This window comes from Crotalus tigris, unplaced genomic scaffold, assembly GCF_016545835.1.
Source record: "Crotalus tigris isolate CLP2741 ecotype Arizona unplaced genomic scaffold, ASM1654583v1 scf7180000024508.2633422, whole genome shotgun sequence".
In the NCBI taxonomy this organism is placed as follows: domain Eukaryota; kingdom Metazoa; phylum Chordata; class Lepidosauria; order Squamata; family Viperidae; genus Crotalus; species Crotalus tigris.
Genome location: NW_024100680.1, coordinates 1,169,528 through 1,195,273, shown reverse-complemented (window position 1 = coordinate 1,195,273; position 25,746 = coordinate 1,169,528). Strand labels below are relative to the sequence as shown.

The 25,746-nt window shown below is 33.3% G+C and overlaps 2 protein-coding genes across 2 annotated transcripts in view; one reads left to right on the top strand and one right to left on the bottom strand.

The window, feature by feature from the left end:
• CHMP2B (charged multivesicular body protein 2B) overlaps positions 1 to 7,758 on the top strand; it is a 13,468-nt gene extending 5,710 nt beyond the window's left edge. Inside the window, exons 2-6 of the mRNA XM_039333787.1 lie at positions 4,050 to 4,141; positions 4,337 to 4,531; positions 6,013 to 6,115; positions 6,454 to 6,560; positions 6,691 to 7,758. Coding sequence (XP_039189721.1) covers positions 4,050 to 4,141; positions 4,337 to 4,531; positions 6,013 to 6,115; positions 6,454 to 6,560; positions 6,691 to 6,804 — 611 coding nt within the window. The 3' untranslated portion in view covers positions 6,805 to 7,758. The remainder of the gene's footprint in view (positions 1 to 4,049; positions 4,142 to 4,336; positions 4,532 to 6,012; positions 6,116 to 6,453; positions 6,561 to 6,690) is intronic.
• Positions 6,865 to 25,746, bottom strand: POU1F1 (POU class 1 homeobox 1). Its single transcript, XM_039333786.1, has 6 exons — positions 25,588 to 25,746; positions 22,740 to 22,866; positions 15,742 to 15,984; positions 15,420 to 15,584; positions 12,784 to 12,844; positions 6,865 to 10,236 (listed from the first exon to the last, which is right to left on the bottom strand). Exons 1-6 carry the CDS (start codon positions 25,744 to 25,746, stop codon positions 10,026 to 10,028), a joined length of 966 nt encoding a protein of 321 aa, XP_039189720.1. The 3' UTR covers positions 6,865 to 10,025.

The following is a 25,746-nucleotide window of genomic DNA, read 5'->3' as shown; positions in this document are numbered from 1 at the left end:
CATTGTCTTGGTATGTTTCTAATTAATTTTGTTTGATCACTCTGAATTTGTTTATAATGGTTTCTTTAATATTGCAATATAATAAAATCTTGATTTGATGTCTCTCTCTTTTAATAGAATAGGAAAAACTTTGTGTCAGATTTAAGATCATGTCAAAAACAGCATATTTTTGTTCTAATGAATTCAAGGCTTCCCCTTCATTTAAGAGCCAACCACCAACATGATTTCCTAACCTAAACCTAGTCAGTTTTCAATAAGAGGTTAATTGATTTCATAGTTTGCAAAATCAGAAGTTAGGGTGGTAGTACGTGATTAACTTTGACTAATATAAATTAAATTGAACTGTAGGTTTTAAGATGATTGATTTTATGTTTGTCCATGTTTGTTTTCAATCTGGAATATGTTGCTTTTAAAATCCTTACTTTATTTTGTAGTACCTGTTTGTTCTAATTGTTTTACGACAGGCCACCTGTTTGTCTTTTAATTGTTTAACTGTTTTACTTCTTTTTATGACTTTTGTAAGACCCAGAATCTTCGGAGTTAGACGGCCATGTTAACTTGAATAAATTAAGTTACTGTATCTTGGAAAATAAGTTTCTTGGAGAGAAAGATGGATTCCATCACTCCTAAAACTAACTCCAATCATTGCAAGCTAGAAATATTTATTTACACATTATTATTGAAATAATTTTATTTTGGACTATTTTAGAAATGTTACTGGTGTGGAAAATCATATTTCAAGAAGGATTATTATAAGCTGTAAAATAAATCTGTGGCTACAATCCATACTTTATTCATTTTTCACAATCTAGCTTGGAGGAAGCAGGAGCACTTCCTATCATTATTGATTGTCCTTTTCCTTAGATTGTGAAACCAAGATGGAACTTACTTTGGAAATATTTCATTTTCAAAAGAAATGGGATTTTTAATAGAAAAAGACTGCCCTTTTCTCTGTAGAAGAGGAAGAAATTGTCTGTCTCTTGAACAGCTGCAAATGAATTATTTTGGTTTTATTGTGTGTTACTTTGAAATAGCCTTAGGCATAAGAAGAAATCTCCACAAACTATTTTTTACAAAGAAATAGATAAATGTAATCATTGACTGGCAGCTGTATAATTTAAAAACTTCATTTTCTTTAGAAGCTGAACCTTTGCTTCTAATCTGTGAGACTGTCACTTGATTTTCTTTTAGTCAAAGAAGATACAGTTTGTGTTTTCAGTCAAAGTGTAACAAGTGATAACACTGTAGGGTTTTTTTTAAAAAAATCTTTGTGTAAAAATAAATCATTGCCAGTATTCTTACCTATTCTATGTTTATAATTATTAAAATACCACCTTATCTAATTGACAGTTACAAATGTGTTTCCAATAGCATTTCTCATTGAATATATATATATATTGTTCAAAAATATTAGGTTAATATTGCATTAATTTCAGAAAACAATCTGTTTAGAAGTAACTGGAGTTATTTACATAGTAAAATTACTGTAATAGCATAAATTAATCCATATAATACTTTAATTTGCAAACTAAAAACAGAAGAAAGTTGTATTTCTGTGTTTAGTATATAGTATTTAATATACTGCCATATTCCACATGGATTCATAATAGTGTACGTGAAAACCTAAAGTATTTTTATTTTTAAGATTTATCAGCTGCCTCACTTCAGAGGCTCTAGACAAAATATAAAATCAAGCACAGAATAAAGATTATTATAATGAAACAATGGAACTCTTATAATACAGGACAATAATAGTGTGTGTACCTTACCAGTTTAGACACCAAAAGATAGGTTTCATTGTTCTCCAGAATACCATAAGAATGGGGATAGACTATTCCAAAGACTTCAGGTTCATCTTTGTGACTCCCTCCCCCAGTTATACATTCTGTTAAGAGAGGAAACTTCACCAGGTATTTCCTATTCATCTTAGTTAGTGGGCGAAATAGACCACCAAGTCCCAGGTAATTGGCAATAACCAAAAAAGCAAGAATGATATGGATTCCATTAAAGTAATAGCCCAGTTTGTGCCGACTGAATCACTGTTTCAGAGAGATCTTTACTTATCTAAACAGAGAAACATGACACATGCAAGCAAAAAAACAGTAAAAGTAGGAACAACTTCTGGCTTCCTCATTGACTTTCCTTGTAGGAAGCAGGCAGGGAAAGTCATCGCAGGAGCTACAAATTTGTTAAATTTCAATCCCATAGGATTCATGGTACCAGATTTTGGATGCATTCTATAAAAAAAAAAGCAGAACCTTTTTGAGTGTTTTTTCCATCTTAGCATTTGGACTGAGAGAAATATCTAGATGCCTCTTCTTCAGCTTTTCCATAATCTCTCACCTAGTCTTAGGATGGGATACACTGGCCCTAGGTCATATAGGATGATGATGGCGACAATAACTTTAATTGCACTCCAGAGCCAAATAGTAATAAGCAATATGGTTTTTGTAGGAGCGATGTTGCATGGCAACACATGGGCAGTTAAATTTTGCACCAGTTTAAATTTCTGTGTGGTTTGCAAGGGCAGGCCCATGTAATACAAATTGCAGTGTTCCAGGCGACAAAGACATCATCTTCCGCTCAGGCTTTGCTAGTGAAAAATGATTTGGTCACACATTTCACCTACTTTTCCAATAGGAGCCATGGGTCCCAGAGAAGCCCCAGACCTTCTCTTTCAGGGGAATTACAACCCCATTAAAATTATCTACCTACCAGAATTGTATCTTGTAAAACATTCTTGTAAATTTTGAATCTGAAGACATAAAAACAGGATGTGCATGCTAGTTGCTGTTCACAACTTCAAACTTAAACAGATACACCCCACATACATATACAACTCCTGTATTAGAAAAATCACTACTTTTTTAAAAAATGAATTGGTTTGTTATTCAGTTGAATGTACTAAAAATTATTGGGAATAAATTGAATATTTGGTTTTAATTCCTTCATCAAAATACACTAGAACATGTTTTCTGGCAACAGTCATACCTTGCTCAGCAGTCAGTTGGACTATAATACTCTATTTAGGGCTGTTATTGGGAGCAACTAGAGTTGCAGCTGCTACAAAATCTGATAGCCAGATCTCCTGAGGGTAACCCTCCCAGGCTAGAAAAAAACTTACTTTGAAATCTCTTTTAAAATAACATTGATTACATTGGTTGCCAGTGGGCTTCTGGACTCAAGTTAGAGTCTGAGTCATTACGTTTAAAGTCCTTTGGGATACAATGCTACATATAACAAAGTAATGCTATGCCAAGTCAAATCTACCCATGCAATCTGACCATGAAAAGAGTCCATATAGTAATTTGTAAAGTACAGGAGGCATGAAATAGTCAATAGTTTTTTTCCAATGGTGACCCCTATTCTGTTGAATACCTGTTGAATTCTGCCTGGCCCTCATGCTATTTCACAAACTAGTCATAGCAGTACTATTTCAGCAGTTGTTTAGCCTTTAAGGTAGTTTATATTACTCAGTGCCTATGAGGGTTTTTTATGGTGTTGTTTCCTGGGATTCTGAAAAATTGTACGCTGTATCTTTTTTGCTTTCCCTTTTTTCTCTATTCCACCCCATGTCACCAATAATGTTATTATGTGCTGCCATCTAATATGAATATTGGACGAGAATTATCATCTGTCTACCATGTACAACCTGTTTGGGTTACTGCTCCTATTTATCTGGGAGGCAGAGGACAAGTTGATCAGATGACAAGTTTTCATAATGGTGACAACACCCAACAGAATTTTCTGTCGATGTATCAGAGTAAGAGATCAGTGAGCATTAAATGTTGCAGCAAATTAAAATTAAAAAAATGTAAAAGGAACAGGCAGATTTATATTTGTGGTGAATTTCATGCCAGAGCAAATGGGACCAGAAGCTGGATAAGAAGTTGGTCTCTTTTCCTTTCTGGAAATCTAAGAAAAATGGTTGACGTTCTGTAATGAGTAGGAAGAGCAACCCAGCTAAGAATACTCTCACTGTTAGAAAATCTATGTCTTATTCATATCATTGATGTCTATGAATTAACTGTAAATGTTTTGGGGTTTAGATATAATTAAAGAACAAAATAAGGAATTAAGAGGTACGCAGAGGGCTATAGGAAGAGATCGAGCAGCTTTGGAGAGACAAGAAAAGCAACTGGTAAGTGTATCACATAATTGTTCATTGTTCATAGTAAGAGACCAATTTATAAAATGATATTTTCTACTTTCCTAAAGTTTTCAAATACAATTACTGGTTAGGTGTCTGTGGCTATTTATTATCATAATTATATTGATAATGGATAAAATAGAAATACAAACAAATTTTAAAATCAGCTTTGTTTTCAATAAATAGGAATTAGAAATAAAGAAAATGGCTAAAACAGGAAACAAGGAAGCTTGTAAGGTTCTAGCAAAACAGCTTGTGCAATTGAGAAAACAGAAAACTCGAACCTATGCTGTTAGCTCAAAAGTTACATCCATGTCAACTCAGACAAAACTGATGAATTCTCAGATGAAGATGGCAGGAGCAATGTCAACAACAGCAAAGGTAGGCAATTGATCCTAACTAACCCAAGTCCTGCGAGTCAGGTATTTAGGAAAAACCTCTGTCTGAAAATTTAGTGTAGTGTTTTTTAATCTTTTTCATCTCACAGCACCCATGTTATAGTCAGGACTTTAGATTGGTGAGCAGAGGTCCAGTGAAATCACAGGTTGTTGAGACCCAGAAGGAAAAATGGAAGCAGTTTACCCAAGTGATGTAATGGAAGTGGGATTCTGACTGTGCAGCTGCGCAACAACCCAGCACTTCCTGACATTTATTTTGGCTTGCTGATGCATCATGGCAGCTGACCTTTTATGGCATACAAATGTGCTGTGACATACCAGTTGAAAACTGTTGATCTTGAGCATTTTGGTTGATTAGAACTAAGTGGTACAAAAAACAATTGCCTAATAAGTTTAAGGCATTTTTTTCAGCTGGCAACTAATTAAAAAAATCTAAAACTTTTCTGACTTTTTGCTATTCCGTTATTTTTTAAGACCTGTACATTAAAAATATTTATGTAAAAGCTTCACTCGTGCCACAGTATCTCTTAATGCATAGTAGTTTACTGTGGGCTGTCATTACATATCCTTAAACTTGCCATTTTTCAGATCCTGAACAAACAATGGTTACTCTTATACATACTTGAAACAAGCCAACCATCAGCCATTGTTTGAAGCTGGATCATTTCAGAAACCATAATTAAAATTAAATGCAATGTTTACAATCAAAGTGAAATTCTCTACCCCAGAAAGAATACACAAAGGAGATGGTTGATGAATCCAGTATTTGATCAGGTAATATTATGCTGTAGCATTGATTAGAATACCCTGACTACTGTGTCCAGCACTTTAAAAATAACAAACTTGATCAGGCCAATAAAGATGTTCAGTGTCTGAAAACAAAATCATGTTTAAAAAAAGAAAAGGAAGGATATATATGCCATGAAAATGGTAATTGTATGACAATATGCTAAGATTCTCATATGCCTGAAGTGATGTCACAAGGAAAAAGGCCATGACCTGTTCTCAGACATCCTAGTAGGATATGGAATGATAGTCCTCAATTCAGGGCAGCAGATTCCAGATGGATGCGCAGAAAACCTCCTGTCAATAAGGGCAGTAAAACCAATTCCTCAAGGAGAAAGCAAGTTCTCCTTTGCTGAGTAAGAGGCTTAAATGGACATTTGTCAGGTATATTTTAATCTGAATTTGGACTTTGTATTCTAAGTAGTCTATTCCAAATTTGTGAATCTGTAATTCTAATTTATTGTTAGACCAAGCCAGATCAAAATTAGAAATAGGTATTATTAAAATCTGGTTTGCAGATAGCTTCCTTTTAACAACTCTTTATGATGCTGAATCTTGGATTACAAACAAGACAAGACTTTTTTTAAACATATAAAATTGTAATGGTGGGGTGATCTTTATATGATATTAGACCACAAGCTGTTTTAATATGAAATGGCCTTCTCTCTGTACTGGTAGACAATGTTGGCTGTCAATAAAAAAATGGATCCACAGAAGACACTGCAAACTATGCAGAATTTCCAGAAAGAAAACATGAAAATGGAAATGACCGAAGAAATGAGTAAGCTGTTTTTTTCATATTAGACTAAACCTTTTTCTTAGTTCCACTAAGAAAAATCTATAATTGATTTCATAGATTTTAAACTGGTTTTGATTGAAGTTATTAAACTCATAACCATCCATGGTTTGGGAGAAAATGATAACATTCTGGAAAAGATTTATGTAGCACATTGAAATGAAAACCTTCACTTGCCCATTCAGGAGGGTGAAATGGGAATAATTGAAACATTTAGTATATTCCTAACATTAGCTTTAAACATTCTGTGACATAAAAGTGAAAAGGTATGCTGAAGTTGTCTAGTTACAATGCTCAGTCTTGGCTTTGACTTCTCTTTCAAGTCAACGATACCCTAGATGATATCTTCAATGATTCTGATGAAGAACAAGAAAGCCAGGATATTGTTAACCAAGTTCTTGATGAAATTGGAATTGAAATATCTGGAAAGGTATGAAGAAATCCCCTCCCCCTGCCCATTTTAATTTACTTTGTAATAGCAGGCTTTATGAATGTATGCTTGCAGTTAATAAATGTTATCTTGGTTACATAAATTAAACTTTTCATATTTTTTTTATTAGATGGCAAAGGCTCCTTCAGCTGCGATAGGCATGCCGTCTGCATCTACATCAAAAAATGCTACAATTTCAGATGAAGAGATTGAGCGGCAGCTTAAAGCCTTAGGAGTAGATTAGCTTTATGCTAATATGAAGCCTGACTTCTACAGCAGCTCCAACATTGGCATATGCACAAACCTCCAGTACAGGTTTCAATAAAAAACCAGATTTCATTGCAAATCTCGCCTAAGCCATTATTGGTAATGGTCATTTCTAAAGACAGCTGGACGAACTAAACTTGAGAGAAAGAGAACAGAAAAATATATGTGATGAAGAATTTGTATATCTTTTATTAAATTGGGATATTTTGTTAACAGGCCATTTATTACATATGATTTCAATTTTGATTTCTTCAGTTTAGTTTTTGGACAACAATTATTTAACTTGATAACTATTCCACTCATCTTTAGATTTCTACATTTTGTAAATTATTACAAGCAGCCTTTCTGAAAACATTTCTGCTCTGTTTCAATTGTAAACACTTCTTAAGAAATAACATTACTTAAAATGAAGCCTTGTTTTTTTCTGAATGGGAAGAGACAGTTGCTATCTTCAGCAGAATGATTACAAAAATTTCAGTAAAAATTTAGGGAGTCTTTTGATAAATACTTTTTAACAATTTAGTTCAGTTTAATGTTAAAATGATACATGTGTTTCCATTATAAATTCTGGAGTGGTATTGGTATCCAATTAGTGAAACTTCTGGAGACAGGGCTCTGGTCTAAAATAATTTTCTGTTAGCAAAAAATATTGGAAAGGAAAATATTGAATAATTTCCATTGTACTGTAATATAGCTGACTTGAAGAGGAGTCTGTGCCTTTGTGTATATAATGCTTGGTTTCTTTTAATTAAGTTTTGAATTGTGAAAAAAGTAATGTAAGCCATTAACTTAAGTTAACACTGAAATTATGTGAACTCCATGATTGGTGTGGAGTATGTAACACCTGAAAAAGATAATCTTTTTCCTGCAATAGCATTTGTACATAAATAACATGCAACATTTTTCATTAAACAAATGTTACTTTGCAAAATATGCTTTATTGTCCAATATAATATGCTCTATATCCATTTTTACACTTGAATGTTGCTCACTGGCTTAACTGAAGTTAATGAATTTGAATTTAAATTGAGCCTAACATGGTTAAGTAACACATGCTATATGTGTTATAGCAGAGGTCCTCAATCTTTTGGGCACCAGGGACAGGTTAAGGGGAGAGAGGTTTTTCTGCAGACCGGAGGGTGCTACCTGCATCCTGCAGATGGGGCTTTGCTTGTTTGTGCGGCCTGGTTGCTGGCATGCCGTGGCCCGGTACTGGTCCACAGACCGGGGGTTGGGGACCCCTGTGTTACAGGACAAATAATTCACTTGAACTGTGTAGCAATAGATGAGCAGGTTGTAAGAGTATTTTGTATTTTTTTCAAACTGCATTGTAGACTTGACACTAATCTTACAGGTGCAAAGGATGAGTCAATGAATAACATAACAAAATAATTGTTGAGGCTATATTATTTGGCCAAGAATTATATGAAAATAGAATGTTAACAGCAATGAGAATGTAGCATTCAATTTTAAAAGGAAGCAATTATTTAATTATGCATTGTGTCAAAGCGTCACATCACTTAAGTATCATGAAATTGGATTTTATAACTACAACAATGTTTAGTACAGTATATCCCAATGTGATAAGGTTGTGTGAGCTTTCATGGTGTAAAAATGAAATAAAAGTCTTTAACTATTGCCAATTAAATCTGATAGATTTAATTTGTATTACTGCATAATGATCTAAAATCTATCAATTAGTTACTTTGGCTGCAATTTACATACTAGTACCTAAAAGTAAGCTCCATTTAATTTAATGGAACTTCGGTACAGGCATGAGCAGAATTATGTTATACAACATGTGAAAACTAGATGTGACCTTTTTTTAAAAAAAAATATTTATATTCTGTTAATCTTCTCATCTGTACTTTCCTATATTCAGATCCTTAATATTAGTTAAATTAATAATACATGAATTTTTGAAAAAAATGCAATTTTTTAAAATCTGTGGGTTTTTTTTTTTTTTTTTTGGCTTTGAAAACATCTGTAACAATTTGAATAGAATAAACTTAATTACTAGGAGAAATAATGCATCTGGTGAAAAAAATCTTAAAAATACTACCTCAGCTGAAATATTGAAAATTATGTTTAAAAATTAATTATTCTATAACTGCAGATTGCTGAAAGGGAACAGCTAAAAGAAGAAGTAGACAGGAAAAATGTACCCAATATGAGGCAGAATTTAACTTGGCAACTTTTCAATTTCAGTTTGTTTGTTTTCTCATCTCTCAATTCCTGCTTTAGGAATTTCTGCAATTTTTTTATCCCTCCTTCAAAATCTCACTCTCATAAGAGAGCGAAATACTTAATGTTGAAACATACTACACTAATTTATCTTACTATAAAATGGTGCTAATAAAATATTGGATTAAACAACTACAGTATATAGATACCATCATCACATTCCCACTTTTTTGTTTGTTTACTTGATTTGGGGTTGGGATCAGGGGTGATGTGGTTTTGTGATAGCCATTTGGTGAATGGCATAGAGACTCCCAGGTTAACCATTTGCTAACAACTGGATGTCCAAATTCCAAATGAGACCTGGCATAATGCTTCCTATTTAATCATCAATGTGCCATTTTCAAAAAAATTGGGCTTAATTAAATATAAAAACATATTATTTAATTTATTGGTATATTTAATTGATATTTTTAACAAATATTAAAGATGTTTATCTTTTCAGCACCAAAAATTACTTCTTGCAAAAACTAAAAATGCAGGCAATAAATTAACCAAGCAGTCTTCATAAGAGGGGGAAAAATGCCTGTTTTTGAGCTTTCCAAATATCTTGTCTTTCTGCACTAATATGATGGGACTTCCAGAGCAATAGATCCTTCACCAATGATTTTGAACAATGCCCTAGAAGTTGCACAAGCCCTGATAATTCAAAGTTGATATGACTTTTAAATAGCTAGACTTCTTTTTCCAGCTGGTAGAGAATCCTGAAGAGAAAGGAGTTTCTTAATGAATAGCCGGGAGGTGTGAAGTGTTCCTGAAGTGTCAATCATTTTTGAAGCATACAGTTTTAATGCCTTCTATTAAGTAAAGGTACTTACGGAAATACATGAAGTTAAACTTTCATTATTAAATACATTAATAAAGGTAGTATACTACTTTCTTTGTTGGTATGGCGGGACAAGAAGTTTTTCAAATAGTTAAAACTAAGAAATCCATTTGTCTGTGGAAAGAATTCTACTAGCACTCTTGATGGTCCTTAATAATGGAATTAAAGGTGTTCTGGTGTAAACTTGTCTTCACTCTCTTTTCTCTTTGTCTCCGATTGCAGAACCAAACTCTCACCACTTCCTTTTCCAGATTCAGCCCCTCTGCCATCCTCATGATCTCCTGAGATGAAGGCTTGCTTTGTTCTGTAAAATGGCTTTCCAAGGCTTCTTTCGCGGCAATACTGAAAAGAAAAATACCACATTGCAATCATACTCCTGTCTTCATGCTGTCTTCATGCTGCATGAAAACAGTAGGCAGCTTATCATATCTATTCAGTATCTCAAGTGTTGAAAAGGGCATGAAATCATGTAAATGTTATATGTCTAGGTACACAACAGATAGACTATAAAACAAGACTTCTGGGGGAGAACCCTTCCACGTTCATCCCAATCAGTGCCTAAAGTAGCTTAAAAAGAAATTAGCAAGGAAGAGCCACACCATCTACAAAAGAAAAGGACATGACTAGCCTCAAAATGATACTGAAAAATGAGAACACTTCAGTAAAATCTCCCTTTTGATTTATGACACCCTCTTAAATATGCACTTGGTAACATCAAAAGTACTGTGGTTGCTGCATCACACTTAAGTTGGATCAGAATTCAATAATTATAAAAACCAGCATTCTGTATACTAGAAATAACATGGACATGGCGTACATGTCTAGTTGGGTAAGCCAGGTGAACATACATTGTGTGCATTATCTCCTATTCACTGAAAACAATTGGAAGAAATCTAATATCCTGTGTTGCCGTTGGTCCCCTTACCAATTATACTCATTAGAGTGGCATTAGATTTAAAATTGTAATTCGGTAGAGTTGCAAGCAGCTTTCCCATAAAGAACTAAAATTCTAGTACATAAGTTTGAATAGAAGATTAATTGGATATGATTTGGATAATGTTGTACTTATATTACTACTGCCCAATTGCTAATGGCAATTGTAAGCATTATTGGACATAGTTGAGAGCTTTAGTACTAAAAGGGCCTGCTGCTGCCTTGCTCTTGGCTGCTGCTTAACTTTGTCAGTGCTTGTTTAGCAGGCTTCAGTGACAACAGAAATCTTCACATGCCATATGTTCCCCCTTATGCATAAAGAAAGAAAAAGTAACAAATTACAGAAACCAAAAAGAAGACCTTTCTGGGGAGACTAAGGAGCCAAGGCTTATGGTTATTTCAGTATTTTAAATGGTGTATATTTAGATCATCATTCTTTGCTGCTGTTCCTTCCCTCTGATTTTGCTTTCATATCATTATTGACACATTTTCTGAATTATCTTCCGTTTATCCAAGGAATAGTAAGGACAAATAAGATTGAGGAAAATGTCTCTGTCTTTTTCTTAAATCCAATGAGCAAATACTTCTGCTTCCTAGTGTGTCAATTTGGTTCACAAGGATCCTTTTCAGCTTTAATTATAGTTGTCTTGATATTGCTTATAAATGCTATAAAAGATTCTACACAGTAATACATTTTTAGTTTTAACTATTTTAAAATGCAATATAGGTTTAATTAATAGTTCTGATCACAAGAGGGCAGCACTGTACTTCAGTTTTGATATCAAAGCAGTATTCTGTTAAATATTAGTGATAATGATGTTGAACTTTGGAGTGATAGGATAAACTGCGCCCATTTTGTGCAGTTTATAATCTGATAAAATTATATACTCCATTCAGATATTGGAAAAATTAATATGGATATAATACAGTATAAGCAACATTTGTGGCTTTTATTCTGATTGTTGAAAAGATTTAGTTGTTTAGAGTCCCCTGATTAAAATATGTCTTTCAATGTATCCTTCAGAGAACACTTGATATAATCTCAGTAAGGTACAAAATAAACAAAACACTTTTTTAAGAACATGAACAAGTATTTAAGTACAGTTGTTTAGAAACTCAAAATTTGAAAAATATGGTAAGTAGAGAAGTTTGGACACACTCATCAGTATTTTATAACATTTTTTGTAATTATGAACAAAATAAATATTTTTTAAACCATCCGTAACCATCTAAATCAGACATGTCAAACTCGTGACGTCACATGACGTCGCGAGACGTATCGGGACTATTTTGCTATTGGCGGCAATGCGGTGGGCACGGCTCCGGTATGATGAAATCTGCCTGTGGGCCGGCAGTTTGACACTAAGTCTTTCCATTCTTTCTTTGCTATTTTTCCCACCCTGCCTTGCAGAAATTTTGTAGATCAGAAATATTCTCAGGTACCCTCAGCATATTTGAGATCTCCTAACATATTTTTAATAATATTCAGAGTTAGGAAATAGTTACAAACTTTCTGCCTACCTGCTTGCTTGCCTGCCTGCCTGCTGAGCGCTTCATAGTTGAATTGGAAGTACATTTTGGATTGTTGTATTGCTGCAAAATCCAACCTCTTTTTAACTTCAATTGTTCATAGTTTTCACACCTCATAGAAGTGTCAGCCTCTGTTCATTTAGAACAGGCATGTCAAACCTCTGGCCTGCGGACCAGATGTGTCATACCAAAACCGCGCTCACCCCATTGTCGGCAATGGGGAAAAGGTCCCGATACATCGCATAACGTCACGTGACATCACAGGTTTGGCATGCCTGATTGAAACCTACAGTTTATTCAGACATGCTAAAACAGTTGTATACAAGTTATAAATCATTATGAGAAGTTACAGTAGAAAAGTCTAATAGACAGAATCCCTATCACTCATGAGGACCATACATGTGAAAAAGGTGCATTACTTATTACCTAATGGTGGTTCTGCGTTTTCTTTTCCGTTCATTCATGCCAACTTTTTCATTGTATAGAGCTATACAGTGGGAAAAAATAATTAAAAAAGAATAATTTCTGGTAGTTAATGACAATGTTGCCAAACATCTGATGTCACGTACTGTATTTAATATTTGTGTTTTGGTTTGTATTTGGTATTTTATAAAATGTATGTTGTATGTGATAGTGAGAGAGAAGTACAATAAAGTTTGTTAAAATTCAAGCTAAACTACAGTATTTTCTTATGACAGACATACATTAGTTGGCAGGCTGCTATGCTCTTGTACAATAAAAGCTAAATTGCTTAGAATTATTTTGTGCGTTATGACTGTAAGAGGAGAACTCATGTAAATACATCAGGAGCATATAATATGTACGGTTTGTATATATTGTGATAATGATGTTGGCATTTGGTCTCTGTACACTACCACATTGAATTTGATATGAAACAGTCAAAATGTGAGTAAAATGAGGACTTTTAGCTTTAATTCAAGGGGCTTAACAAAAGTGTAGTCAACCATTAACCACTGAGGAATTACAACCATTTCTGGTGGCTCATAAATGATGGGACAAACTAAAATAATTACAAATATAAGGATTATTTTTAGTACTTGGACAAAAATTCTTTGTAGTCAGTGAGGTCTGGAACCATGGATATAACCAAATGCTGAGTTTGAGATGCTTTGTCACACTTGTACTGCAGCCTTCAGTTGTTGCTTGTTTGTGGGTCTTTCTGCCTTCAGTAAATAAACAGCATGCTCTATTGGATTGAGATCAGTGACTGACTTGGCCAGTGAAAAATATTCCATTTCTTTGTCTTGATTTCTTTGCCTTTTATCAGCATTCAAGTCATCAATAAACACCAGTGACTCAGTTTCATTGACAGCCATACATGCTCATGCCATGGCATTGCTTCTTCCATGTTTGACAAATTATTTGATATGCTTCAACCATGAGCTATGCCTTACCTTTTCCATACTTTTTCCATCATTATAGTACAAGTTGATCTTGGTTTCATCAGTCCAAAGAATATTATTTCAGAATTGGACATATTATAATGACATGCCTACCTCCTCAAGAGTGTTCTAGACTTGGCCAGAATTGTGAAAGGTGTTTTTTTTTTTTCATCAATGAGAAAATTCCATGTTCTTCCAGGCATTTTGGTGTTGTTGAGCTGCTAGTTAATTCCTTTTAGGAATGTTCCAAATTGTTGTTTTGACTACTTACAATGTTTTTGCTATCTGTCTGATGGGTTTATTTTTTCTTCAGTCTAATGGTGGCCTCTTTCACTTGCATAAATACCTCTTTGGACCTCATGTTGAATGTTGAACAGCTATTAGATGCAAATGTAAATCTCAGAACCAAATCCAGACCTTTATCTGCTTGATTTGTCATGAACTAATCAGGGAACAGGCACACCTGGAACTGTTTGTCAGCCATTTGTCCCATTATTTATGAGTCACCAAAAATAGAGGTGGGTTTATTAAAATGCTGTAATTCCTCAATGTGTAATGCCACACTTTTGTTAAATCCCTTGAGTTAAAGCTAAAAGTCTTTACTTTGCTCATATGTTGAGTGTTTCATTTCAAATTCAGGGTGGTGGTATACAGAGGCCAAATGCCCAAAAATGTATTATTCTCCCAATATATATGAATCTGACTATATTTGTCCAAGAACATTTGTTCTCATGACTATTTCCGCAACCTTCGCAGTTGTGGAAATCTACATATCCATAGTCTTCTGAAGAAATGCTTCACAATTTGCCTTCACATATGTTATGAGGCAAATAAAAAGTGTTGTCTGCATGTATTCTCAAGTTAAAAATGTGCAAACAGTATTACTTCTTAAAGTAGCTTTATAACTGCCTGAGGTGATAGAGTTCAGGAACATATTTAGCATTACTGGTATAAGTTATAGATATTACTTTACTATTTCTGTCAGGCTCTGGAAATATTTGATTTTGTTTATATGCACTTTTCCTGTACATTCAGTGAACATGTATAGTGTGAGAGGAATCACACTGTTTCCATAACATTAGTGTATCTGGTTCCCATTTACAATGCACACTATATATCAGTGTGAAGGGGCTCTAAATATATAGATACATATGTACATACAAACAAGCATAACATTTGTTATAATGCAAATACACAATAGCTTAGCTTTCTACAGGTACATAGCACTAGACTTAGACATGGATTGAGAGAATAATCCAGTTCTTCCTTTAAGAAATAAGGGATTTGTTGTCTGAAAACAACCATGTTTCTTGTATATTTTCACTGTTCCATATAGAATCTTAAACATGCAATGTAGCTGTGTAGTGTAGTTTTGAAAAGAAAAGAGTTCTTTGGAGCACAAAGAATACTACATTCTTGCCACTGTCAACAAGTCCTTAAAATAGCTGCATCTCTTCCTTAAATTCCATGGCTGTATTCCACAATTACAGCACAACCCTGGGAAAATTTTCATTCGGTTTAGCAAGTTGCTAACAAGTGCTACTTGTGTGTCCATATGTGTTCAAAACTTTTCAGGTTCAGAATGCTGCACATAACTTGCACATAAACACAAATAGTTTTGACAGTATTTTTTTTTTAAAAAAAAAAAGTCTGTGATACCTCCTACTTGTTCTGCTTCCTCCAACCACTTAGTTAATATGGATTTTAGTTTGCAGGCATTCTTGAAACTCAGTTGCAAGTTTTCAAACCGGCAAATAGTAGTCTGGCTGAATTCAGAGCCATGCACTGCAGCTAGAGCTTCTCCAACATTTGTTTGTGTATAACCTGACAAAAGAAAATAGGCCTACAGAATCAAACTAAAAATCCAAGGTCAAAGAAGAGACAAAGAGAGTGGTAGGTATAGTTATTTCCAATCACTATATATGATACTTTAGAATAAAACAAAATATATTTAAGTTGTCTAGTTGCATGAATCACATACCTAGCTTAATTCTTCTCAACTTGAACTCATTGGCAAATTTCTCCAACTCTCTAATTTCTGGAGAATCCATATCTATTGGTTCATCAAGTGACTTGGCCTTCTTCCGAAATTCCTGCTTAAAATCAGTGGTAGGATCAGCTCCAAGTAGAGACGGGTGCATGGAAGTAAAGCTGTGGCCTAGAGCACATGAACTGGCACTTAGAGCATGCTCAGGGAATTTATACAGGCAAGGAGTGAGACCACCTATCCAGAAACAAAACACATACAGCTTTCTGATTAGAAACCAATTCTAAGGAGATAAAATATTGTATTTTGTTAAGTGTATATCAATCATTGGTAAAGAATGGGTAATGATCGCTTACATTGTTTGTTATTTGAATTCAGTCTCAATTGTTGTTAGAGAACATGTGCCTGAATATTAATAGCAGTATTACAATGATATCTGTAATGACACTGAAGATGGAAACAGAAAAGAAGGAAAGACATTCAAAAGATTTCTGAACTCAGAAGGCTCTTGTAATCTCAGATTGGGAAGCCAGCAGTGGACAAATAGTAACTGATTGAAAAAAAAATCCATCTTTATTGTATAGTGAAATACTGTGTAGTAGACATGTTGACATCAAAGAAATCGTAGCAGATATTCCATAATTACAAGAACTCTTAGTAATAGAACATTAGGGTAGATCAGCACTCTGGGTAGAAGTTGAAAGACTGCAAGTGTTAATGCATTATTCACAAAAATATGGTAAGGAACAGAAGAAGAAAAATGTTCCAACCAAGTTATTATAGCAGATCTGGAGAACAACATGGCAGTCAACAGAAAGGAGATTTTAAAAGGGTACAAATTATACCATACCCTTAATTTCACAAGCTGGCAAAACAATACTTAGGATCATTCAATTCAGATTATAACCTTATATAAAAGGGAAATATCAGGTGTTCAAGCAGGTTTCAGAATAGACATCATTGCTGATTCACATTGGATAATTGAAAGATCTAGAAAATACAAAAATAAATCAATATGGGCTTTGTTGATCGTAGAAAAATGCTTGATTGGATAAACAATTCAAGTTATGGAATGTGTTTAGAAGAATGGGAATCACAATGCAGGTCATTGTCATCATGAAAATTTATATATAGAAAAAAGAAAAACCACATTCCAAACAGAATATAGTGAACTGCACTAGCTCTAAGTTGGAAAAGTTAAACAAGGCTGTGTATTCTTTTCATATTTATTCAATTTATAAGCTGAATATATATTAAAGGAAGCTGGACTAAAAAAAGTGTTGGGTTTCAAGATTTAGTGACCATGGCCTGGACAGAAGATTTCTTGATTTTTTCCAGCAGTTGTAGCTGGCATCTTCAGACACAGGTGGTTCTGCTATGCACATCACAAGCAACTGACCAGGGACTGATTAGAGTCTTGTCTTTATAGCCAAATATCTAACTTCTCATTGGTTTTTAACAAAGTCAAATCTGTAGATATGAACAGTCCGCTAAACACTGAAGTCCAACACTGCCCAACAGATAATGGCCATGAAGCCAATATCATATAAGGATCAGCATGGTTTTAACATTGGAGAAAGAAACATCAGTAACCTGCACTGTATCTGTAATAATATTCTGATAAAGCAAATTATATGGAAGCTTTACTAATTAAAATCTAAGAACATAGTGAAACAATGGGACTAAGATTAAATACAAAAAATATAAATATAAAACATATATGGTGAAAACATCTAATTGCAACTGTACATTTTAGCAATATAAAACAAATATTTTAAATATAAAATATAACAAATACTAAATTAATGGCAATAAACATGTCAATTAGCCTTAGAATTGACAATGAAGATTATGAAATACTAGATAGCTTCTGCCTATCTATAGTATTAAAAAGGATCGACCACTAACTGTAAAAATACAAGCAGACAGTCAAAAATGTGATATAGACCAGCACTTGATAAGATAGCAGTAAAGCCTTGGAAGAATATTTAGATGCATTTATTTATTTAGAACCAGGGCTTTTTTTGTCATAGAACACCCAGATCAGAGTTCCGGCACCTTTTTTGGATGGAATCTAGGGTAGGCAAGGTGGGTTGTATGATATGTGTGAGTTCTGGCATCTTTTTTTTTTTTTTTTTTTTAGAAAAAAGCACTGTTTAGAACATTTATATAGCTGCCAACTCACTTTAAATAACTTTAGGTGCCTTACTAAAATCCCAATATTAAAAGAGTAAAAACAATAAACTCACACCCCATTGGCAACAACAAGCAATGAAACAAGCCACTTAATGGACTCTATTCCACTCTGGGTTCCCCCTATCCCATTCTTCATGATGAGTTTACCCATAGAAATATCACTATCATTCAGGCAATGATTTTCTCTGTGATATTGTAGGGAAGTGAAGGTGAAACACCTTTGAAGAAACTGGATAAAAAGAATATTGACTTTTTTGAATATTGGAGAACCCCATTGAAAATACTTTAGATACCTCAAACAACAATATCTGAATCATACAACAAATTGATCAAAAGTTCTTATCTGAGGCTCAAATGAACAGATTAAAAATATAACATTTTCAGCATTTTATGAAAAGCACCTACCTTTATTAAGAAGTTTATAATGCTGGAAAAAGTAGATGGAAATAGAAAGAGTGCAAGAAGCAGAAAGGTTGATCGACATGATTAAGTATAAAGAAGGAAACTGAGAACCATGATAGCTTGGATAAGCAACTACAGAGTTGGACATAACTGAGTCTGTTATTCAACAGTTTCAAATGTGGAGACTTGACTCTTTAAAACAACATGGGATTATTTACAAAGGAGCTAGGTCTCTAAAACAGAAAGGGGGATGCTTTTGTTTGACCCAAAGGATACTACAAGGCACAAAAAGTGACTTGTTCATTCATTTGTTGTTATGGAAACCTGTCTGGCATAAAAAGAAAGCTAGAATAAGATTTAAGACTATGACTCAAGGCTTTATATAACAGGTTTAAAAGGTTTACTAGATATGGATTGATTTATGATTTAAGACAGTTAAATAAGATGTTAGATTGAATAAAAATTAATTAAAGATTTGAATTTAATAAGAAGATGTTCGTTTATGTATTAACATGTTTGTTGTGCATATAGTAATTTTGGGAGGGGTTAAAGGAATTTGACACAGATACTGAGGGATTGATAGATTATAAAGTATAATAGAGTAGAAAGGTATTTTTTCTGTTTTGTTTTTTGTTTTCTTTTTCTTTTCTTTTTTGAACTAATATTTTTGCTATTAGAAATGACAGTTATTTTGTTATGGAAGAAGAAGAATAAAAAAGAAGAAATGATATTAATAAATGATTATTGATTATGTTAAGGAAAAAGGGAATGGAAAGACACCTGAAGTGTTAATTATGTATTTATATTAGCAATATGGAATATAGCAATTGAAATAGTAAAGCTTAATACAGGATTAGGACTTATTTAGATGAAATGTTATTGATGATTGTCTGGATTGACTTAGTTGTATTGAAATACATTAATTTGAATATAATATATTATTAGAGGGAATAGAGAGGGGGTTTCTAATGATTTAATCTGAACTATATGACTATGACTTTGTTTTTGGACAATTGATTACACTGCCACCACGTTGATTCGTAAGCACTTGTTTGTAAAATGAAAAAAACTAATAAAACTTGTTTTTTTTTAAAAAAAGAAGGAAACTACAAACCACACAGAAAACTGTAGACCAATAAAAAATCAATATCTGGGAAAATCCCAGAAAGAATCAGCAGGCAGTGAGTTTGCAAGAACTTAGAAAGAATCATGGAGATTACTAGAAGCCAGTGTGGTTTTATATATATATATATATATATATATATATATATATATATATATATATATATATATATCATGACAGACAAAACTTACCACTTTTTTGGGCAGGTAATTATGACTAAGGGAATGGTGTAGATACAAAATATCTAAACCTCAGTAAGGCATTTGAAAAGGTTGGCTATACCCATCCATATATGATGTTTTAGACAAAACAATGGAGGATAGATAATTCACCAGCTATATAGATTCATAGTAGATTGAACAACCATGCCCAGTGTATCATCCTTAATGGATCTATAACTACATGGAAGGAGGTATGCATGAAGGTATCTGAAATTACCATCCTTGGCACAGTGCTCTTCAGTATTTTTGTAAATGACTTAAGGGTTTAAAAATACATTCAGAAAAACTGATGATACAAAAGTGAGAGATATTATAACACAGAATGCAGGCTCAAGGTTCACAAAATATTCATAGGTTGTATGTATCTGACAAAATTCTGTTCAATGGTGATAAACATAAGGTCTCATTTTTTAGGAAAACCAGGTGCAAAGTTCAAGATAGATAGAATCTGACTTTGTAGAGCAAAGTCAGATTAAACATGAGCCAGCAGTGGCTATAGCTGCAAAAGAGATAATGAGACCCTATCAAGAGCCCAAGAAGAGAATACTTAGTTTAAATAAGAGATAGTTAAGAGGAACTTCACTAGAGTGGAGAGACTTGCCTTGTAAAGTGCCAACTCCATTCACAACATTGGGATGAGACATACTGCAGGTTTGCAAAATACGGCTTTGAGAGAGGCTTGCTGCCAGCACATCTGGAGCTGTAGGCTTGATACCTATTAGAGATGGGCGGGAGGGAGAGGAGACTGCAAGAATAGCAATTGAGAGATGAAGAATTCCATCTTAGTTTTAGCCCATAATAGCATTAATAAATGAGAATCATTCCTGCAAATCTTTCTTTTTTAAAAAAAAATGCATTATATTGTATCCACCTAGTGCAGCCTTTGTCAGTCTGGAGCCCCCTAGATATTTAATCTAATATTTAAGAAATATTTCAGTTTAAAATACTGTTGTTTATTCTGTAGGTAAATTTAAGAAAAAAAAAGAAGCCAATGAAAGACAGGGAATTAGATGCTTGTATGGACAAATGCTTGCCATTGTGACTTATCTGCAGCAATATCTTGTGCTCCTTCAAGAACCATCTTGTAGTTTCTTTCATCCCTCCAGATGGACTGGGCTTCTCCTTTTCTCCCCACTTCTCTTGACATGGGCAGCAGGAAAAATGAGGAGAGAGAAAAGCACCAGAACATGGATAACTGACAGCGAGAGACCAACTGGTCTTCTGCTCACAGTAATTGTCGACAAAGAAGGGATTTCTCATGCCACCTATCTATTCCCCTGTGGCTCTTAATATGGACATCTTTGAGCCAGCATATTTTGTGGCACCTAGTCCACTTGACAACCTTACTTTGTGCTGTGGTGAGGAAGAACCTGTACTTTTTAAAACTTTATTAATATATCCTATATAATTGATACCAATAAGTCATGATCTTTTTTTATAATCTGCATTGAGAAACATTTCAACTAACTTGATATGTCCACAGGTAAGATTTACATTCACGTTGCTTGACGTAGATGTTGAAAATACTCTCATCCAAATCTTTCTGTAATTTCCAGTTCCTACCTTTCTATAGATTTTACATTCTGATCACCTGTGATCAGAAAGGTGTTTTTTCAAAGGCAACTGGACTTTCTTTGTTTTCCTTGAAGATGTTTTGCTTCTTATTTAAGAAGTTTTTTCAGTTCTGACTAAATGGTGGGAAATAGAAGGATTTACATTGCATGCAGTCTTTTGGTTGTTAGCACTCTCATGACCAGATGACTGCAGTAATATAAATCCTTTTATTCTCCATCATTTAGTCAGAACTGAAGAAGCTTCTTGGATGAGAAATGAAATATCCTCAAGGAAAAACAAAGAAAGTCCAGTTTCCTTTTTTAAAAGCACCTTTGGAACAATCGTGACTTGGATAACTGAGAATCTCTATAGACATTCCAATCACCTATTAATAATACTATGTGTTTTTCTTGTTTATTTAGAACCTCTTGCAGTTTTCCGCAGAATACTTACCTGGAAGCTTTATTTTTTTCTTTTTAATGGATGCCAAGATTATTTTTAGGAAGTTTAATTATTTCACATGGAGAATTGCCATGATAGATAAAGTAGGTGAATTATGAGAAGTACTATGTTCTACAAATAACAGCTCATTTTACAAAATACTGTTTTACTTCAGTATTTTTCAACTCTGGCAAATTTAAGATGTGTGGAATTCAGTACTGGCCAGGGAAATCCATACATCTTAAAGTTACCAAGGTTGAAAAACACTGGTCTACACAATGTTCTACATGCAACATAAAAAGTCTAGGGAAATTGAATGTCTACTTCTCAACCTTCCTATAGCTCCCTTTTCTTTTGTTGCTCCTATTTTTTCATAAAAATAAATAAATGAATTATAATAAAGCAAAGTATTTTTTTACTGAAGTGTGTAATACTTCTTGGAACAAACCTAAGGAAGTAACTGTGCTGGGAGGTTAAACCAAGCCAAGACTAGTTAGTATCTGGATGAGAATTCTCTAAAGAAAAGCAGATCTATAAGCTAGTATGCGAATTTGAAGAAAAAAGAAAACCACTCCTGAAGTGAAGCCATTTCTGGCACATTGTCAAGAAAGGTACATAAATAAATTATGAAGTTATTTGGATTTCAGCTTCAACTTAAAGGGGAATTTATTTCTATAATAATGACACAAGAGCAAAGAAAGGCCTTTATCAAGATACTTCTCGTGGATCAGACCTCTTCATGTAAGCATTTCCAAATCTTTAAGGGAGAGACAATCCAGATGATTGGCCTTACATTTGTTATACTTAGTACCCATGCTTTCTATATATGCTAACACTTTGCGATAACACTTAGCACATGACAATATTAGCTAGAGGACCAAAAAATAATTCCAAGTAGCTATAATTATGAGATTTTTTTTAGGCTTTTAGACTGGCACTCACTTTGGTAGTATGTTTTGGCAATGCCACAGGTAAGCTATAGATTAAATGAACAATTGCTTGGAATTATCTTTAGTCAAAATGCTATAGATTTTGTTTCAGAAAGTATTTCTTACCTGCCATCATCCCATATGCAGTTTGTTGGTTTCCATAATGACAAGAAGGAACAGAATAATGTAGACCTGATGGCATATATCCCATAGTAGCCATGGAAAAGCATATATGGGCATATTTAAGGGTTGGGTTCAAAGACAAACAGATGATACCAGTAAGAACATATATACTGATTCATAAAATATTATCTCTATCAAAATATATGAAAATTATCTTTTGGATTTGTCATGAGCTGAACTGAATATCTTAAGAATATGATATTGTTTGATTGCTACATGCAGCAATTCAGTCATCCAATTTAATGACTACTGACCCATTTACTCTGCCTAGTAAGTTATAGGCTGAAATCTGGAATAAACTGGGCAGATGGTGAAACATTTAACGCATGTTGAATTATATATGTTTCCATTCATGTCATATATTTAAAAATCAATTTAGTAAACTCATTTCCGCATGACTTTTATAAAAAAGGTTATTAAATAATAACAATACAATTATTATTACAGAGTTGTTGAATAAGCCAGAATATAATTTTACTAAAGTATTATAATTATTACTATTGTTATTCAGTATACTCTAAATATTTTTTTAAAAAAACAATCCCTTAGTTTTCAAATATAACATAAAATAAGTATTTTGCTGCATTACAAAGATCAATATCAGCTGTATTTAGTTTTCTGTGATTAACTTTTGAAGTCTGCTGAAAATTCTGTACTCATACTCTGAAATACAGTACAATATGAAATAAAATCTTTGAAAGTATTCATTCATATAGAAAGAAGAAAGAGATCAACTGAATAATTGCCCATCGCCTCTTTGACTTGAAGATCTTTTTTTCAAATAGGATAAGTATACTTGCATGGAACCGTCTGAGCAATTTGTATCCTACAAAATGATGTTTCAGTGTTAATATATTGTTTTCTGTATAAATGGCATCTTGAATAGATAAATATTAGGAATGCTCATGATAAGTGTGTATAAGAATGAAAATAAATAAATAAACCCTTCTTCCCGTGAATGTGTCCTGACAAGCACCATTCAAAATGTCTAAAATATCTTGCTGTCAATTGATGTACAAAGCAAGAAAATTATATATAGTTTGCTTTTCAGTGGCAAGATTAAAATACTACTACAGAAAATAAGGCTATGGTCTATGTATGCTTACTTGGTATTTAGTCTCTTTGAATACATTGGGATTTATTAAGTAAACAAGCACTCATTGAAATAAAGCTATTGATTAATAAAATAAAATACAAGTTCAATTAAAAGCTTCCGGCAAGAAAATATTTATATTATTTTTCCAAGATAATATATATATATATATATATATATATATATATATATATATATATATATATATATATATGTTTGTTTCTGAGGTTTTCGCGGGTATTTGTATGTAGGTCTTTGGTTGTTCGGGTTTTCTCCCGCAAAATTGGAAGTGTCTTGGCGACGTTTCGACGAAGTCCCATTCGTCATCTTCAGGCTGGTGTTTTCAGCTCCTGCGCAGGAAGCTGTAAACACCAGCCTGAAGATGACGAATGGGACTTCGTCGAAACGTCGCCAAGACACTTCCAATTTTACGCGGGAGAAAACCCGAACAACCAAAGACCTATATATATATACATATATATATATATATATATATATATATATATATATATATATATATGCATACATACATACATACACCAATTTATGAATCAATATGAAAATATTTCACTAATGAACATTACATTGAGGTAGGATCTCCAGTCTAGTGCCATATGAAATATTGGATAACAATTCCTGTTTTTCGAAGTTGTCAAATGCAATTTCAAAATTTGTAGTTCCATTCAGTTAGAAGTAAAAGACTTCATTCAGGTACAACCATTAGCTGCCAGATTAAATTGATGTGAAATATTATATAAAATATATTAAAATAACATATCATCAAGTCTTTCTCATTCCTTTTGAAGAATCAGTAGAAGATAGAAACGGAAAGCATTTCCCTGAATACATGTATAGAATACAAAGCTGCAAAAATTTGTACATACTTTCATTGTTTAATATTTTAAAGGTTGTTTTAGACGTAATTTCAAGCACTGATATTATTACTTAACTTCCTCAAGTTTTATTTTTTTTTATCATGCTTGTAATTAGGTGGACAATGATAGAGGGTCAACAATGGAAAAAATATATATTTTGTAAAAAAAATCATAAGACAGGATGGGAAGAGATAAAAAGTGATTTTTTTCATTGCGTTGCAATTAAATTACAGTCTTTCATAAAAAGATTCAATGTTTTTATATGAACAGCAAGATAGTTTGCTTTCTTTACAAATGAATTTTTACAGTATTAATAGTGTTCCATATTTCGTGGATGGAATTAATTTCAACTATTTGAGAAAGAAGTATAATGAAAATCAGATGGAAGTCATTTCATATAACCTGAAATAAACTAATGTTGCATAATTAGCATCAAAATGCATTACTTCGGGATTGGAGCGGCGACAGATACCTACCACTCATTTAAGTCATTACCTGTCATTTCATAAAATGTAAAGTTTCCATTCTTTCCATTCTGTGCCAGAAGTTTTTAGAAGGAAAATAAAGCAAAAAGTTTGTATTCTTTTCAATTTAATGAGTTCAAATCATTAAATATTGAGTAGAATGACATCAATTTGATGGTCAAATATTGATTACAAGATCAGCTTCAAAGAGCAATGTGAAATCAATGTAATTAAAAGATATTATAAGCTAATTAAATACAGATTTTGCCTGAAGAATTTCTTAAAGTATTTGTATAGCATAGCAAAGATGCTAAACTGAAGCCAATAAAATGGCACACTGATAAAAGTAGCAATTTTATAATAAGAGAAACAATACCTGTAGAAACCACATTAGTGGCATGATTGGAGACGGGTAAGCACTCTGCAGCACTATGATGCATTATCAGAGGCAGAGTGGGAGACGAGTCAGAAGTCAAGGGGATAAAGGTGTCAGCTGAAGAAAAGACTTGACAACTCAT